The 17,311-nt window shown below is 47.3% G+C and overlaps 1 protein-coding gene across 1 annotated transcript in view; it reads right to left on the bottom strand.

The window, feature by feature from the left end:
• Nucleotides 1–17,311, bottom strand: part of LOC113177158 (ubiquitin-protein ligase E3C) — a 93,649-nt gene that overhangs the window by 24,238 nt on the left and 52,100 nt on the right. Inside the window, exons 14-18 of the mRNA XM_077794489.1 lie at nucleotides 14,803–14,907; nucleotides 14,050–14,137; nucleotides 12,452–12,549; nucleotides 11,081–11,213; nucleotides 7,615–7,862 (exon numbers count right to left, since the gene is read on the bottom strand). Of these exons, the coding sequence (XP_077650615.1) occupies nucleotides 7,615–7,862; nucleotides 11,081–11,213; nucleotides 12,452–12,549; nucleotides 14,050–14,137; nucleotides 14,803–14,907 (672 nt within the window). The remainder of the gene's footprint in view (nucleotides 1–7,614; nucleotides 7,863–11,080; nucleotides 11,214–12,451; nucleotides 12,550–14,049; nucleotides 14,138–14,802; nucleotides 14,908–17,311) is intronic.

Consider the following 17,311-nt stretch of genomic DNA (forward strand, 5'->3'; position numbering starts at 1 on the left):
ATATATGACCAAGATATTATTGATTTACAGCCATTCTGTTCCAATTAAATCAATATTCTTCAGCAAGAAAAAAAGAGCTATTTTCAAATAGAATTCAAATATGATAAAGAATTGGCTTCAATAAATATTCTGAACTTAATTGGCTTAAATGGACCCAGGTGCTTCTATCTGTAGGAAAGTTCATGCAACATTACCACATCCTTGAGCTGTTTATTTATTCCCCACCGGGAGGCTGATTTACAGGCGATGGAGTGCAGTTGTGACCCACCCCAGAAGCAAGAACCATCTGCTAATGGAACTTTTAACTGAAAAGTGACCAGTGACACAAGGCAATTCTTCCCACAAGATCACTCTTGGAGACCTCTTTGCACTTTATCACAGTAAACAATCACTAACATATGCATTAAAGAAAATTTAAATACATTATGACCCAATAAATACCAATATCAATCAATATGCAGTTTTCCTCTCTTGAAGATTTAGTGTCCAGGTACCACACTATTAGTGCTACTGTCTACTTAGACCTGGACAACCTTAGCATGTTGATACAAAGTTAACCGTTTGCAATCAGATGACAATTGTGTGAGAAAATAGTACCTCTTTAGGAATTTCCATTCAGAAAGCTATGTAAGAAATATCTTAAATATGTGGAACTATAATTAATTGCCATCCTCAAATAAGTATTGTTTATAAGAATTACTTTCACTTTTTATCAATCACACACATCAGCGGGGTTCAGTGAGACATTTTAATACCCATGTGCAATGTGCACGCTGAACCACCCAGCTGCCCTTCATCACCCTCCACCCTTCCCAGCCTCTTGTCCTCACTGCTGGACACCCAGGCTGGCTTCTTCCAGCATCCACCTGGGAGAGGACAGGCTCCCACACCTGTCTGTCTGGCTTGTTTACTTCATAGGCTGTCCTTCAGTCCTTTTTTTTTTTTTTTAATAATTTATTTTTTAGTTATAGGTGAACACAATATCTTTATTTTTATGTGGTGCTGAGGATCGAACCCAGTGCCTCATGCACTCTAGGTGAGCACTCTCTCTCTTAGCCACAACCCCAACTATTTTTTTGTTTTGGTATTGAGGATTGAACCCACTGAGCCACATCCCCAGCCCTTTTTTATATTTTATTTAGAGACAGGGTTTGCTGAATTGCTAAGGGCTGAGGCTGGCTTTGAACTCGCAGTCCTCCTGCCTCAGCCTCCCAAGCTGCTGGGATTACAGGTGTGCGCCACTGTGCCCAGCCAGCCCTACTTCTTAGAGCTGAATGATACACCCGTGTGTACCTGTGCTCCATTTCCTTTGTCCACTCCTCTGCCGGTGGGCACCCAGGTCCAGTCTAGGCCTTGGCTGCGGTGGGCCAGTTCTGTTTTCGGTTTCTTGAGGAGCCTCCATCCGTATGTTCTCCCTAAAGGTCCAGTTTTCGCTCCCACCAATAGGGTGCAGGAGCTCCCTTTTCTCATTTGTGACTCATTCGTTCCCTTACTTTCTGAGGTGCTAGGGATTGAACCAGGTCTTGTGCACATGAGGCTGGTGCTCACCAGCTGGGCCGTGTCCCCAGCCCGAGTGCCCGTGTCTTTACATTTTCACCAGGTTACTTTTTTCTTTTTGATAACAGATAGCTTCATTGAGGTGAATCATTTCCTTGTGGTTTTAATCTGTATTTCCCTGATGGCTAATGATATTGAGCATTTTTTTCAGATAATTGTTGGCTTTTTGTATGTCTTTTCTTGAGAAGTGTCTCTTCAGACCATTTGCCCTAGAATTAAGAATTGTCGTTTTCTTGATTAAGAACCTATAGAGTGAAATTGTATAAACTGAGTGAATAAAGCATTGAGAAGGGCAAAAAACAAAACAAAATTGATTTTGTGCCAGGAGTAGTAGGAGTAGTGGGGCATGCCTGTAATCCCAGCAGCTTGGGAGGCTGAGGCAGGAGGATCCCAAGTTCAAAGCCAGCCCTAGCAAAAACCAGGCGCTAAGCAACTCAGTGAGACCTGTCTGTAAATAAAACACAAAACACAGCTGAGGATGTGGCTCAGTGGTGGAGTGCCCCTGAGTTCAATCCCCCGTAGCCACCCCCGCAAATTGATTTTGTAATGGTAGTTGTTTCCTGAGTGGCTTACATGTTCTGGATATTAACCCATCGGGTGAATAGCCGGCAGGTGGTTTTCCCATTCTGTGGTTGTCTCTTCACTCTGTGGATTGTCTCCTTTGCTGTGCACAAGTTTTTTTGTTGAACAGAATCCTAATTATGTATTTTTACTGTGTTACCTGAGCTTCTGGGATTCTATAAAAATATCACTGCCTATGCCAATATCCTGAGTGTTCTCTCTCATCTCCTTCTGAAAATTTTATAGCTTCAGGTCTTAAATTTGGGTCATTGATCCACTTTTTTTGAGGGGGCATGGGGTACCAGGGATTGAACCCAAGGGTGCTTAATCACTGAGTTACAATCCCCACCAGCCCTTTTTGGTTTTTGAGTCGGCATCTTGCTAAGTAGCTGAGACGGGCCTTGAACTCGAGACCTGCCCCAGCCTCTTCTCTAGGATTACAGGCGTGCACCACCACCTCCAGCCCCTGATCCACTCTGCGCTGATTTTCATACAGGGTGAGAGAGCGTGGACGCGTTGTTCTTCGGCATGTGGGTGTCCCCTTTTCCCAGCACATCTGTTGAAGACGCTGTCCTTCCTCCAGTGTGTTTCTGACACCTGTGCTGGGAATCACTTGGCTGTAGGTGGCGGGTTATTCTGGGGTCTCCAGTCTGTCTCACTGTGCCGTGTGCCTACTTTTCTGCCAGTGCCATGCTGTTTTGGTCAGTGTGGCACTCGACCACGTCTTGAAATCAGGTCTTGTGGAGCCTCAGCTTTGTTCCTTTTGTTCAAGATAGCTTTGGCCACTGGGTCTTCTGTGTGTCCTTGGTGTTTTGATGGGGATTTCATTGAGTCTGTAAATTGCTTTGCGTACTAAGGACATTTTAACAATATCAATTCCCCGAATTCATGAATACATGAGGTCTTCCCATATTTTTGTGCCTTCTTCCAATATCTTTGATCAGAGAAATAACTATAGGCTTGTTATTGGTTTTGCCTAAACTCCATTATTTTAAACAATTTTATTGAAATGTAACTTATGTGATCTTCATTTCTGGGAGTGAGGTTTAGCTCACAAACTCTCCTCCCTGGAACCTGCTTTAAGCATGTTATACACATTCCACAAGAGGGTGTTATGAGCAATCTGTCACCTGTCCCCAATCTACAATACTGCTGTCCCATGAGCGCTGCCTTTGCAACAGCTCAAATTATGAGCAGCATATCAATAAACAGAGAGGGAAAAACCAGGTCCCTCTCCTCATCAGACTTACATAACAATCAGTCTCTACACTAATCAAAATGGGATGACTTATATATTTAGGAAGAACAACTCTGTGACCCTAACCCTATCTTCTGTCCCTGCGGCAGGGGAGAACCACTAGGCACGGGGGTGGGGTGGTGGCGGGGGGTGCACATCAGGTCAGTCTGCAAAACTGAGGCTCACTCCACTCTCACTCCCTCTTCCTCTCTTCGCTGCTGATGATTTAGAGGCTTCTGGGCTCATCTTCACTGAAAGCACTACAGACAGCATTTACAGATCTCTGTGGCGATGGGAGAGGGCGGCTCCCAGCGGTACCCAGCAGATACCCCAAGGCCAGTGCACGGCTCCAGCTACAGAGGGAGCCTGAGTGGCTTGAGTGTGGTGTGTCCCCCATCAGTCTGTGCTGGGATGGGCATTTGGTGACACTGGGGACATTCGCAGGAGGGCGTAACACTGCCCCTGTGGCCACCTGCCCCCTGATCATTCTGGTTGCCTGTCGTGCTAAGTGAGCTCTTGCTCCCACCCGTGCTCCCAGCCACTGTGATGCCATCTGCCGTGAGGTTCTACCAGAGTCAAGCCAATGCCAGCATCATACCATCGAGCCTCTTGAAGTGTGAGCTTTATTTAGCTCACACCTCTTTTCTTTAACAGCCGAAATTTGTTACTGCCATAAGGGTAAGCCTAGAGAGAGATTTTGTTTCTGGGAGTGTCATAGTGAGGTCAGCTGGAGCCCAGTTACTAAACCTGAATAATGCCTAAAATCTGTGTTATTATAAAAGTAGTGACATCTGGAATCTGAACAAATGGGTAGCAACCTATAGTATAATCCATCTGAAAGAGATATAAATAAAGAAGAATTACTGCGTATTCAAGTCGACTGATGACCTTCCACTGCCCCCTTGCTCTTGAGGCCTGGGGTTTTACTACCATTTGCCACTAATTCACACATATGCACACCTCACTACAAAGCCACCACAATCAAGACATTCTTGCACTGGCATAAGTTAGATGAAGTGCTCAGCAGAGGGGAATTCAGAGTCCTGTTTATGGTCAACTTATTTTCAACAAGGGTGTGAAGAACTTCAGGGCCCCAACAGCAACAGTCTATAAAACTAACTCCAAAGCCAAAGGCAAGAGCCAAAAGGACAAAGCTGTCAGGAGCACACACAGGAGATGCACCCGTGTAAGAGGCTTCTCAGACAGACAAAAGCACCAAACAAAAGACAAGACCGTCAAGGGCACCACATGTAACTGAAAGCAAGGGTATGCAGCTCAGTGTCTGGAGCACACCCAGGGGCCCAGCCACAGGAACACGCCGCAGGCCTGAGTGGCAGGGGACAACACGCAGTGCGCTACAAGGTGCTCAGCATGAACAGTCCCCAGGGAGAGGTGAGACAGAATACTGTGGAACCTGTGCACCAATGTTCAGAGCATCAACCATAAAAGACAAAAACCAGACAATCCAAATGTCCCCCCATGGGTGAATGGACAGAAGGCACTGTGCCCACCCCTCAGTCTGTAACCCTCCATCAACCACGGCGGGAATGGAAACGTCTCACCATGTGTACAAGGCCTTGTGAAGTAGCTGAGCTTAGTCCACATCAGGCCGACAAAGGTTCCCTGAAACAGAAGGTGTGGCTCTGAAGGGAAGGTCAGAGGAAGGGTGGACAGAACAAACTTGGTCAACATGCAGGCAATCAGCCCAGCATGTTCTAAGGGAGACCTGGCCGGAAGCTGAGCCTGCTGGTAAAGTCTGTGGCACAGTCAGTGTGTTTCTAAAAACTGCTGCAGGGGAAGTACTAAGTATCAGGCACCTGTTGTTCATACCCATGTCTGTCTGTCTGTATTGGTACCAGGGAGCGAGCCCAGGGGCTCTTAACCACTGGGCCAACATCCCCAACCCTTTTTATTTTGAGACAAGGTTACACTAAGTTCTTAGGGCCTTGCTAAGTTGCTGAGGATGGTTTTGAAACTGTGATCCTCCTGCCTCAGCCTCCTGAGCTGCTGGGTTTACAGTATGCCACTGTGTCTGTCCACCTTCTTCTGCTTTTAAAGCAATGGAAATAAAAAGTACTTTCAGGCCACATAAACTTTGCACTAAAAACTTCCTCAAATGGGGCTGGGGATGTGGCTTAAGCTGTAGCGCGCTCGCCTGGCATGCGTGCGGCCTGGGTTCAATCCTCAGCACCACATACAAAGATGTTGTGTCCGCCGAAAACTAAAAAATAAATATTAAAAAAAAATTCTCTCTCTCTCTCTCTCTTAAAAGTTAAAAAAAAAAAAACCTTCCTCAAATGTAAAAAAATTTTACCTACCTGTTAACAATACACCACAGATCCATGGGTAACATAAAATATTAATTTTACTTAATAAGAATTTTATTAGCAGAAATGCTGTACGCAGAATGCAGTGACACTTTACAGTTGCCAGACATGAGCTGTGTCCTTCTGTGATACCTCAAGCAATGCACTCAAAATAAAAAATAAGTTAGGAATCAATATGTGGAAGGCCCAGGCTGGCTGGCAGAAGCTGGTGCTAGGGGGCACAGACAAGAGGACAGAAGAGGGCCAGCAGTCAGCCCTCAGGAGGGTGCTGTGGCTACCCGGCACCCTCTTGGGATGCTCTTATTCTGGCGTCTGACTCAGAGAAGATGGGGTAGGACTTATCAAAGTTGTTCTGTGAGTGCTGGGCCAGGAGTGCCTGAACACCAGGGAGTTCCTGCACACGCGAGAGGCCCTTTCCCTCTGTCATCCAACTGCCATGAGTCCCATGGGATCAGCTCATAACTCGCCCCTCATTTAGGAAAGTTTAAGCCAAAGTTCCAGCTCCCAATTTTACCAGAATACTTGCTTAGCCACGTTCTTATAGAATTAGCAACTACCAACATTAAGTTTACTTAAAATGCAAAAAGTAAAAAACAACAAAAAGCCCAAATATAAATGAACAACCCAGAAATATAAACTTGCAGGCCAAAGCTCCCTATTTTAGCCGGGTATGGGGACACATGTCTGTAATCCCAGCAGCTTGGGAGGCTGAGGCAGGAGGATCCCAAGTTCAAAGCCAGCCTCAGCAATTCAATGAGACCCTGTCTCTAATGAAATTTAAAAATGGGGTAGGGATTTGGCTGGGTGGTTAAGCACCCCTGGGTTCAATTCCTAGTACCAAACCAAACCAAACCAAACAAAAAATCTCCCCATTTAAAAATGTTAGTAACTAATAAATGAAAACAATGCTTTTTAGACTAAGGTTCATATGGGGGGGGGGGCAGTAGCAATGCTGGTCTCCAAAGCACACCCCCAGTTAGTGTGGGGATCAGAAGGGAAAGCTTAGCAGCTCCGGAGCTGGCAGGCCAACCCCCAGGCTAGCAGCTCTGGAGGCTGCCACACAGCAGCTCTGCTTCCGACGCTTCACCCTGAGGCCTGCAGCAGCCGTGGGCACTGTGACAGATAACCACAGGAGCAGAAGCAGGAGACAAAGCGGGAGGGACAGCCGGGCCCCCTTTAGGCGTGGTGCAGTGAAAGTCCCTCAGTTGCTGCAAACTTGTACCCATGTAAGGAATGCAGAATGCCTCTCCAATAGAACTGCAGACTCCCTGGCTTTGATGGACCCCAAACTTCCTTGTGTATTAAAGTAAAAGCCCACTGTGCCTGGGACTCGGGCTCTGGGAGCCACACCTCCAGTCATGGCGCTGCTAAGAGAGCTCCTTCCAGACCTCAGTGTCCCTGTCTTGTTACCCCTGAAGCTCCTGCTCTGTTACACGATCAATCGCCCTCACAGTGCAGGCTAATAAGCCCAGTTTGTACACATGGCTGGCAGATGTTAACATTTTGGCTTCGAAAGCATCACCAGAAAGAATATCATTCTCAGGCATAAAATTTTTTGTAGATTTTGCATAGAATATACACAACATATTTAAACTACACTGAATAACTGTGGGCTTGCTTCCATCTCATAGCACTTTAAAAATATTCACTTTCAATATTATCCATAAAGCAACTGAGAGAAGACTTGAAATGCTTACAGCACGTGCACCTGCGTAGCAGATAACCATTGTAAACCATCTCCAAACCAGATGCTATCTCGCTCCCTGTACTTGAAGGATGTAATCACTGCGCATGTAAACGTACTAAGATGAGTGTAGTTGTTACATAAATACATACTATTTAGGATTCACCAAGACAACCTTTAAAAATTCTCAACAAAGATCATGGATGAAGCAGAGACCATGACACACAGAAACAGAATGGCCACTTTACCTTTCCAAGCATCCTGCCTAGGAAGTAGTAATGTCTGGCAAAAGAATCTCCCACGAGCATCTGAGCAGCTGGGTTGGGGTAGAGAAGCCCTTCATTAGTAGTCTTAAAGAAGCCCTGGTTGGGGTTGAATCCTGACTTTAGTAGTTCATTTAGAAACTCCCTGAAAATGCCACCACCGTCGATGCCGGCTTCGTCCAGGCCGTGGGCGTTGAGCAAGTGCACGCGGATCCGCTTCTTCAAGTCAGGCTCTGTTCAGAGGGGGAGGGCAGGAGGGAGGGTTAGGGAAGGCAGTATAACACGTAGCACTGCAGAGTCCCAGCAAGGGTGCCCAACACTTCATAATGGGCTTCTAGAGTGTGGCATGCAAATTTGCCAAGTGGAAATGCCCCACCTCGGTCCATCCAGGAACCATTTTTTCTTTTCTTTTTTTTTTTTTTTTGTACTAGGGATTGAACCCAGAGGTGCTTAACACTGAGCCACATCCCCAGCCCTTTTTTTGTATTTTATTTAGAGACAGGGTCTCGCTGAGTTGCTGAGGCTGGCTTTGAACGCAAGATCCTCCTGAGCAGCTGAGATTACAGGTTTTAGTAGAATACAACCTATGGAAAATAGTAAACTGATTTTATGCTAATGCCAAGAAAACCATGTAATTACCTGTAATCTCAGCTGGCCTGTGAACCCCTTTCAAACAGCAGCACTGACAGTGGTGCGGCGCTCTGTTCCCCAGAGCTTCAAGGGCCCGTTGTGAGGAGGCAGCCCTCAAGCATGGCTGAGTGGAGCTTCCTCAGTTTCCTGAAGCTCACACCTGCACACGGCAACAGGCACTATATTTCCAGCTTCGGATCTAGCCCTCTAGGTGTCTATCTTGACACTACTTTTTCTTTTCCTTTTTGGCACTGGGATTGAACCCAGGGGTGCTTAACCACTGAGCCACATCCCCAACCGGATTATGTATTTTATTAGAGACAGGGTCTCACTGAGTTGCTTAGAGCCTCGATGTTGCTGAGGCTGGCTTTGAACTCACGATCCTCCTGTCTCAGCCTCCTGAGTTGCTAGACTACAGGCATGAGCCAATGCGCCCAGCGACATTATTTTTTCTCAGGACAAATTAGAAATACCTAATTACACAGTGAGGTTTTAGTGGAATACAACCTACGAAAAATATTAAACTGATTTTACCCTAATGCCGGCTATTCTTCAGGAAAACCATGTAATTATAATAGCCCATTAAGTGAAACAAAATCCGCCCACTGACACACACAAAGGGGGGAGGTTCTCAGAAACCAAGACAGGAAACCTGAGGAGCCCAGGGGAGCTTCCCACCCAAAGGAGCTGCAGCAGAGCCACCCAGCAGTCTTCGGGGCAAACAGCTCTCTCTGCACATGCTCATACGGAAAAATAACGTCCAAAAGGCCCACGCTGCTGCACAAGATCAGTCACCATTCCTGGGGGCACTGGTCCACTCACATGCAGACAAGACTATTCCCCAGAGAATCCTGCTCTAATGACCTGATGATACATGAAATAATCACATTACCTGAGTCTATGAAAATGACTAGCCAACAAAGCAATTCAAACCATTTCTCATAAATTAAATGTTTCAAGATGCAAAATGCCCAACACAAGCCTTAAATATTCAAATTCATAAGCCTAAATTAGAGAATATTTGTAAGAATTACAGCCTGGCTTGGTGGTGCATGCCTATCTTTCCAACAACTCTGGAGGGAGAGGCAGGAGGATCCCAACATCAAGGCCAGACTCAGCAATTTAGTGAGACTCTGTCTCAAAATAAAAATAAAAAGGGGGCTGAGGATACAGCTTGGTTGGTACAGTGCTCGGTTCATGTGCACAGGGCCCTGGGTTCAATCCCCAGCACCAAGGGAGGAAAAAAAGAACAAAAACAAACACCCCCCCAAACAAACAAAGGAAAGAAAAAACCCAAACCAAGTCCAACCAGCCCCCACAACCAGCAGGACACAAACACTGCCCTACGGCCTCCTCTCCTCTGCAGGTCCGCGCAAGTCCTGTCCCTCTGAAGGGCCTCCACCATTAAACTCCACACTCTTCTCTAGATGGGATGCCAATCACTCACACACTTACTGTTTTGTCACCTCTCATGGGGTCTGAAGGCAAATCTGACAAGTAACTATTGAGTACCTGCTGTGTGCACCGAGCAAAGGGGAGAATGAGTCTCCCTCAGGCAGGTCTAAGCACCTGAGTCAGGGACAGAAGCACCGACTCTGCCAATGAAACGACATGATGCAGAACCATGCCACCGACCTGTAAGGGCACTGGGGGGTCCCCGCGAGGGGACGGCAGCTTTTTCAAATGTGTGCTCCCCTCCAGTCCACCCAGACTCAGTTAGACCAGCAGGCAGGGCGCCTCGTTCCACCTCACATGTAGGATTTGAAAGACAACATCCACGGCAAGAAAGACCTGACGTGGGCAGAGTTCACGGCTCAGACTGCGTGAACTCACCGGGCCTCAGGTCACACTAGCGGGTTACGAGCAAATGATGTGAAAAACACTGGGAACGCAGTAGGGGACGGTGGGTCAGCTTCCTTCCAGTGGCACCACAGTGAAACAAGAGTAGCTCTTCAGTCCAGCTCAGAGAATCACCACAGGGCTGGGGTGCAGCCAGGGGCAGAGCACCACGTGGGCCTGGGTGTGATCCCGGGGCCACAAAAACAGACACTCAGGAGGGTAAACCCTCCATTTCTTTGCCTCAAAGGCAAGGCAGCTGCTGCTTCCCATCGGACAACCTACATCGACCACAGGTCTGTGCAAGCTCTGTTTTTGATTTCTCCACAGTGATTCATCACCCTGCCACGCAGCGTCACGGACAAGAGGTTCCAAAGTTACAGCTGTAGCACTGAACAGTGAGGGTCACACAGTAACTAAAGACCAAGCACGGCCTCACTCTCCAAATACAACCCCGACTCCTGTGTACTGCAACCCTTCTACTAACAGAAGTACCACTGAAGCACAGGTTCTATAAAGAAATAGGGAGAATGACAGCATTTATTTCAGCGCACTTAAAGTGACTTATAATTGATACTCACATAAACATGCATTTATATAAAAACACAGAAGGTAAATTGCAGCCACCAATGTTTTTAGAATTAAAGGTAGCAAAGTAGAGAGACAACAGTACTGTGTGGGAGAGTATTGTGCCTTTAAAAGATCAGTATTTTCTTGTATTTTGGGCCCCGTGCATGCAGGGGAGTGCTCTACCACCGGGCTCTGTCCCAGCCCTGAAGACCAGTATTTAAAAGGCTTCTGTTGGAGTTCCTATTATGGAGAGCACTTGCCTAGCACGTGCACGGCCTTGGTTTGACTCCCAGTGCTGTGGGCACCACCATGTCAGCACAGGAAAAGAGGTGGGCACAAATCCTTAACAACACTGTTTCCTAACACAGTTCCCAGCCCTGCCCCCCAGCAAACACTCACACAGAATCATATATACCATTTTCTGGGGAAAGTTTGTCATAAGCATCCTCGTAAATATAGTTTCTTCTTATTGTGACATTAATTCCATCCAGAAATGGGCCATCTCCTTGAACTTCTTGCTTATCTGCATAAATCAACCTCTGAAAGATCTAACAACAAAACAGGGAAAGTTTCGAGATATTACACAACAAGCAATAAAAGAGAAAAATTCTGAAGTGAAATTTAACAGCCAAGATACTAGATTTTTATCAACAAACGACTATTTATATTTCTAGTATTGCTGCTTTTCCCCATTTTACAATAAACTTTGAACATCCCATGCTGTATTTTCATTCATAAATCTTTCATGAAGGCTCAGGTGGTGGGGGAAGGAGGCACGGCTCTGCGAGAGCCAGTGTGTCTGTGCAGCGAGGCTGTTCACACAGTGTTCTGATGCTGGACCGTGGCGCGGGGCCAAGGGAGGAAGCACCAGCCGCATCTGAGCACCTTCCTGTCGCCCCGGGCAGCATGCAGCCTCCACAAAGAGCCTCTTCAAGCCTGGGGGCTTCTACCAAGTTTCACAACACAGGGAAGGGCTGGAGCTGGGCTCAGTGGCAGAGCACTCGCCTAGCATGTGTGAGGCACTGGGTTCCATCCTCAGCACCACATAAAACAAATACAATAAAGGTATGCTGTCTGTCAACAACTACAACTACACACACACCACACACACCCCCACTCCCCCCCCCCACAGGCAGAATACAAAATTTAAATTAAATCTGGAAAGACAAACACGAAGTTCTGCACATTAGAGAATCATCTGGAAAGGATGTAAGTTCACTTGTCCATTTCTGTAAAGTAGTGCTGGTGACAGGGTTGGCTTTCATGTGAATGTACAGAAGCATCTCCTCACAAGATTTTGCATTTTTAAAAATAATGCAAAATATAGGAAATAGTGAAGACAGAAGAGTAAATGCACTTAGACTCCATGAGAATTCTCTAGTTAACAATCCTTTGATCAGTTATAACTCAGGGGAAAATTGTTTTATTCTGTATAAAGAGGTATCTCTTAGGTCTTAAAAATTATTGCAGGCTCTTATAACCTAATAAGAACAACATAAATCCAAAACGCTGGCAAGGAGGGAGCCTAACGAGCCTGAGACAGGAGGACTGCAAGTTCAAGGCCAGTCTCTGCAACTTGGTGAGATCATCTCTCAAAATAAAAAATGTAAACAAAGAAATCAAAGATGTTTTTGCTGGTGTGTTAATTCTTAATGCTAACAGGACAAAACACAGAGAAGAGCCTGTCAGTGAAGAAAGCAAGGTGGGCTACAGCTCCCTGCAGACCACTGCCCAGCAAGCACAGGCCCCAGCACTGCAACTAACGCCCAAGGATCCAGGGGCTTACCTTCACTCGCTCCTCAAAGGGGACCACAAAGGGCAGCTCCGTCAGGACAGCCAGCTGCCGCTCCTCAGACACAGTCAGCGGTGGGGACTCCAGGCCCACTGCCAGGCACATCAAAGAATTAGTGGTCTGTGTATCTCATCCTTCCCATGTCCACTGCCCATTACCAAAGTCGGCATTCATAAAGCCACTCTTCAGAGGACTAAAATAACCTATTAATTCGCCTGTCTAGCTCCAGCTCCACAAACACACCCCAGGCCCAATCTAAAACCTGTGGGATGGGTCCAGCCATATGCACAGAGCCCATGCAGAGTGGGGTCAAAACTGAGCCTTCCCCGGCTCCACCAGCGGGAGCCCAATCTGACATGAGGACTCTGGATCAAGCAGCAATTGATGCCTTTACCAGCTACTGAATCTCACTGGCTGGTGTGGCTGCCAAGTGCAGATCTGAGGACGCTGCGCCTTGTGCATAAGCCCGCTCTTCTCCTGGGGGCAGGGGGATGTGGTGAAGGCCAGACGACCTGCTGGGCTAAGCGCTCTGTGGGCCTCAGCTGTACTTTCTACCAGGGAGAGCTGTGCACAGCACAAGGAGCCCTGGCTTGGCTCCTCTGAGCTCACTGCGGAGAAGAGGAGGACCCTGAACGCTCTCATCAGTTATCAGAAGCTCTAAGTAAGAGTCTCTTTGACACTCCATATATAGGTATATAAAGGAATTATAACCAATATATTAAAACTCCCCAAACTGAGTAATTAAAAAAAGCAAGTACATGAAAGATAACATCATTTATCAGCTGGGAAATACAAATTAAAACCATAAGATAGCATGGCACATCTTTATAAGCGGCTAAAAATGATTTTTTAAAAATGACGATTCCCGGGGCTGGGGCTCAGCGGTACAGCGCTCGCCTAGCATGTGTGAGGCTTTGGGTTTGATCCTCAGCACCACATAACAATAAATAAGATAAAGGTTTAAGAAAAAAAAAAAAAAAAGATAATTCCAAGTGTGGGCCGGCGTATGGAACAGCTGGAACTCTCAGACACTGCTGGGCCGAGTGCAAAGTGGTACAGCCACTTTGAAGCGAGTTCCATAGTTTCTTATAAAGTCAAACATACACTTGGCATAGAACTCAGGATTCTCACTTTCAGATATTTATTCAAGTGGGAAAAAAAAGATTGTTCACATAAAAATCTGCCCACAGATGGCTTAGTGCAGCTGAGTCCATCATCACCAGACTGAAGGAGAAACAACCGACTTCCTCATGCTGAGAAGTGGACCAGAACCTGAGGCACACCCACGGCAGAACAGGCTGAGCTCAGGGGCCAGGCTGTGCCTGACGCAGGCAGCCACTCGGCCCCAGCAGGGGGACTCTGCTTAGGGGCTTCCAGAAGAGGTGAGCACAGGACGGGAACCACCCTGCCAGCCTGGAGCTGCCCTGGGGAAGGTGCCCGGCACCCGGAGCTGAGGTGATTTTGAGGGTGGCTGGCTGGGGAGCGATGGTGCATCCCAGCCTCAGAACTGCACCCTGAAGGCACGAGCGCTGTGGCAGGAAACGGGACGCGACGGCCCGGCCACGGCAGGCAGTGCCAGTGGGAGCACTCACCCTCCAGGGTGGACTGCAGCGGGCCGATCCTCCCCATCCGACGGAACCTCCACACATGTCTGGATGCGGGCACGTAGAGCTGGGTGACCTGTTGGAGGTGACCAGGTCAGCAACACAGGATCCAGCAGCTCCCACTCATTTTAGTGAGCTGGGCCTCTGTCCTAAGCAGGCTGCCTTATCCCGCCCTCTCGCCCGATGGACCACACCCATGCCCCACAGGGCAGCTCCTTCTTTTTCCAGCATGCTAATGTGAGTGTGCTGCAGTGTGTTCAATGACACCCAGAGTCCCTGGGGTGGCAGGAGCCCAAAAGGGACCTTTGACCCCTCTTCACACCCCAAGATCCCCTTGGAGGGTCCTCCCTGCTGTGCCAAGGATGGTTTCTTTTTGGTGGGAAATTCTTTGTAGGGGCCCCAGCCTTGTTCAGGGGACGGCAAGAAGCCCCGAGGTGGACCTGAAGGTGGGCGTCCAGGAGAACACCACACTTGAACTGCTCTCCCACGCCCACACCTTCAGCAGGCCTGTCGCCTGCTCATTCTACGCTCTGCACTTCATCTCCAGCCCCAGGAGTCTGCAGTGAGCGCAGCCAGGAATTTCCCTGGACACACCTGATACCCTCTGCTAAGGCTGTGCTCTAGTATCTTACACGACCTGCTTTACACCTGGATCTTAGCAATACTTATGTCTGTCTCTGCTCCTTTAGAAAACTGATATGGTCTATCTCTCGTAAGTTGTAAAGAGATTATTAATAACACCTTATCTGCTTTAATATCTTCTTGTTCTGACAGCCAGTGATTTGGAGGACAAAAGTTTCTCCTGGTGTCTCTGGACTTCAGCATTTTCACTAGGTTGGTGATGACCTAAAGAGAAGAACAGGGGCTGGGTCAGACAAGCAGCCCAGCAGCTATCACCCACCACCAGGGCAGGGGAGAAGGCCACTGAGGCCACCAGCCAGGGAGCCAGGAAAGCTGCAGAAACAAAGCAGTCACCTGCCAACACACACAGGACCCCCCACAGCATGCACACACGATGGTCCTTAAAAGCCACACGGAGACAGTGATCACACTTTACAACACAAACCTGGACACACCAGTTTATCTGAATTAAAGTGAAGGCCAGCTCAATTTTCTCCACTGTGTAAAATTTTTCTTATCTTTCTGAGAAACACTGTATGGGGTGCTTTGGGGGCAGGCAGCCCCAGGATCTCCAGGGAAAACAACTCGGGCATCCTTCACAGAGCCTCTGGAGGTGGCCTGCCTCCCTGGGGTCTGGCGGGCAGACTCTGGCACATCCTACAGCTTAGTTCAAGAGCAGCATGCTCCTCACTGAGCCAAAGCTCCTCTCTGGCTGCACAGGGAGCTTCTATGAACAGAACCCAGATGACTACAGGGCACCCAGCAGGTGCCTGAGCACTGATCTGGGATCTGAAGTTATTTGTCAGTTTTTCAGCAGATGACTAAAGAGCTCTAACAGCACTACCTAAAAGAGACCCAAGTTCTATACTACACTTTTATTACAAGTAAAGTACCATGTAATAAAGGCAAACACCCAAACTGAAAAGCCAAAGTTTTAAATCTCTATAACCAGGATTCAATCATACAACTACTATGGAGTCAAAGAGAGATTATAATGGAATTTTCTGTTAAGGCCAGGCTTGTGTACACACTGCTTCCAATTAAATAAAATATAATTTGGAATAATCACAGAAGAAAACTAGAGTGATGTGAGAATTTCTGAACACATTCGCTGGATAAGCAAGACCAATTTTCAATGCAGCTTCCCCTTTAAAACAGCACCACAATTCCATACGTTAACATGTACCTGTGATAAGAGACTCAAGTGCTATCTTTATTAAGCACAAATCCCGGTATACAGGCATGCCAGAAATTCTATGTGCCCAAAGAAAATGGGTCAGACAGGTTGCATTTCACTCACTCTAAGACACTGCTTGGATAACCCACCAATGGGCAGAGAAAAAGGAACATTTGAGCACTTTGGATATGCAGGTGGAACTACAATGGGGAAAGCCTCTCAAGATCTAGAATTTGGCTTTTAACTGGTGGATATTCTACCAATTGAGATGGGGCTTCTACATGGTGGCATTTTAAGTCCTACCCTGATACCACAGCAGCACTTCCTTTCTGAGTACAGAGCCAGCTTCAGGCCGGCATCAGGGCCGACCTGGAGTTGGCCATTCCTGGACCCTGCGGTGCTCTTTGATGACACCTTCTCCTGCAGCTCTGGAGGCCCAGCGCTGGTTCTTTCTGACCCACGGCATGGTCAGTACTAACTGCTGTCTCTTCCCAGCAGGCATAAGGCCCTAGGTTCAGTTCCCAGCACCGCAATACGAAGACAAAATCCCCAAACCTTAGATTACATAAATGCTCAGAAAGTAACAAATTACTCAACACTTAGAAATGCATACACTGTTATGCAGTTCCTCTTATGACACTTCTGAATGAAACAACTGGTGTTTACACTATTGCAACCAAAAGGTAAGTACACAGTCCAAGTTTTTTTTAATTTAATTTTTATTTTTTAGTTGTAGATAGACACAATATCTGTCTTATTTATTTTTGTATGCGTGCGGAGGATCGACCCAGTGCCACACACATGTGAGGTGAGCGCTCAGCCACTGAGCCATAACCCCAGCCCCCACAGTCCAAGTTTTGAAAGGCAATCGGGAGAGGAAATTACATCGTCTCCATATGATGTGTAAGATCTGCTAAGCAAAACCCAAACCGTGTAATAAAGACAAACCCAGTCAGCATGGCTGATTCTTCAAGAGACTCAAAACTAAGCATACTCAGCAGCACTTCATTCACAGGAACTCAAGAAAATGCACACTGAGGCAAAAAGAGCAAGTGAGACTCTTTCCCATAGCTGACTCCACCACAGAAAGCCCATCAAAGCGGACCCCAGGAACACCAGTGGCACGACTAAGAACATGCACGTTCAGCGTTTCGCCCACAGCTCCAGCCCTCAGTACGGCCGTCATCAGAGTAACGGTGAATGCCTATTTTCCTCATTACAGTGACACTGTGGGGACAGGGACCCTCTGTGACCACTTGCATGGGCTGAGTCGGCGCATAGATGGTCAGATGACCCAGGGACTACTGACGTCGCAAGGCCTTTATTTATTGTCTGTTTAAAATTACTATGTGGCGGGGCTGGGGTTGTGGCTCAGGGGTAGACTGCTCGCCTAGTATGTGCGAGGCCCTGGGTTCGATGCTCAGCACCACATAAAAATACATGAATTACAGG

This window comes from Urocitellus parryii, unplaced genomic scaffold (assembly GCF_045843805.1).
Source record: "Urocitellus parryii isolate mUroPar1 unplaced genomic scaffold, mUroPar1.hap1 Scaffold_164, whole genome shotgun sequence".
Classification (NCBI taxonomy): Eukaryota; Metazoa; Chordata; class Mammalia; order Rodentia; family Sciuridae; genus Urocitellus; species Urocitellus parryii.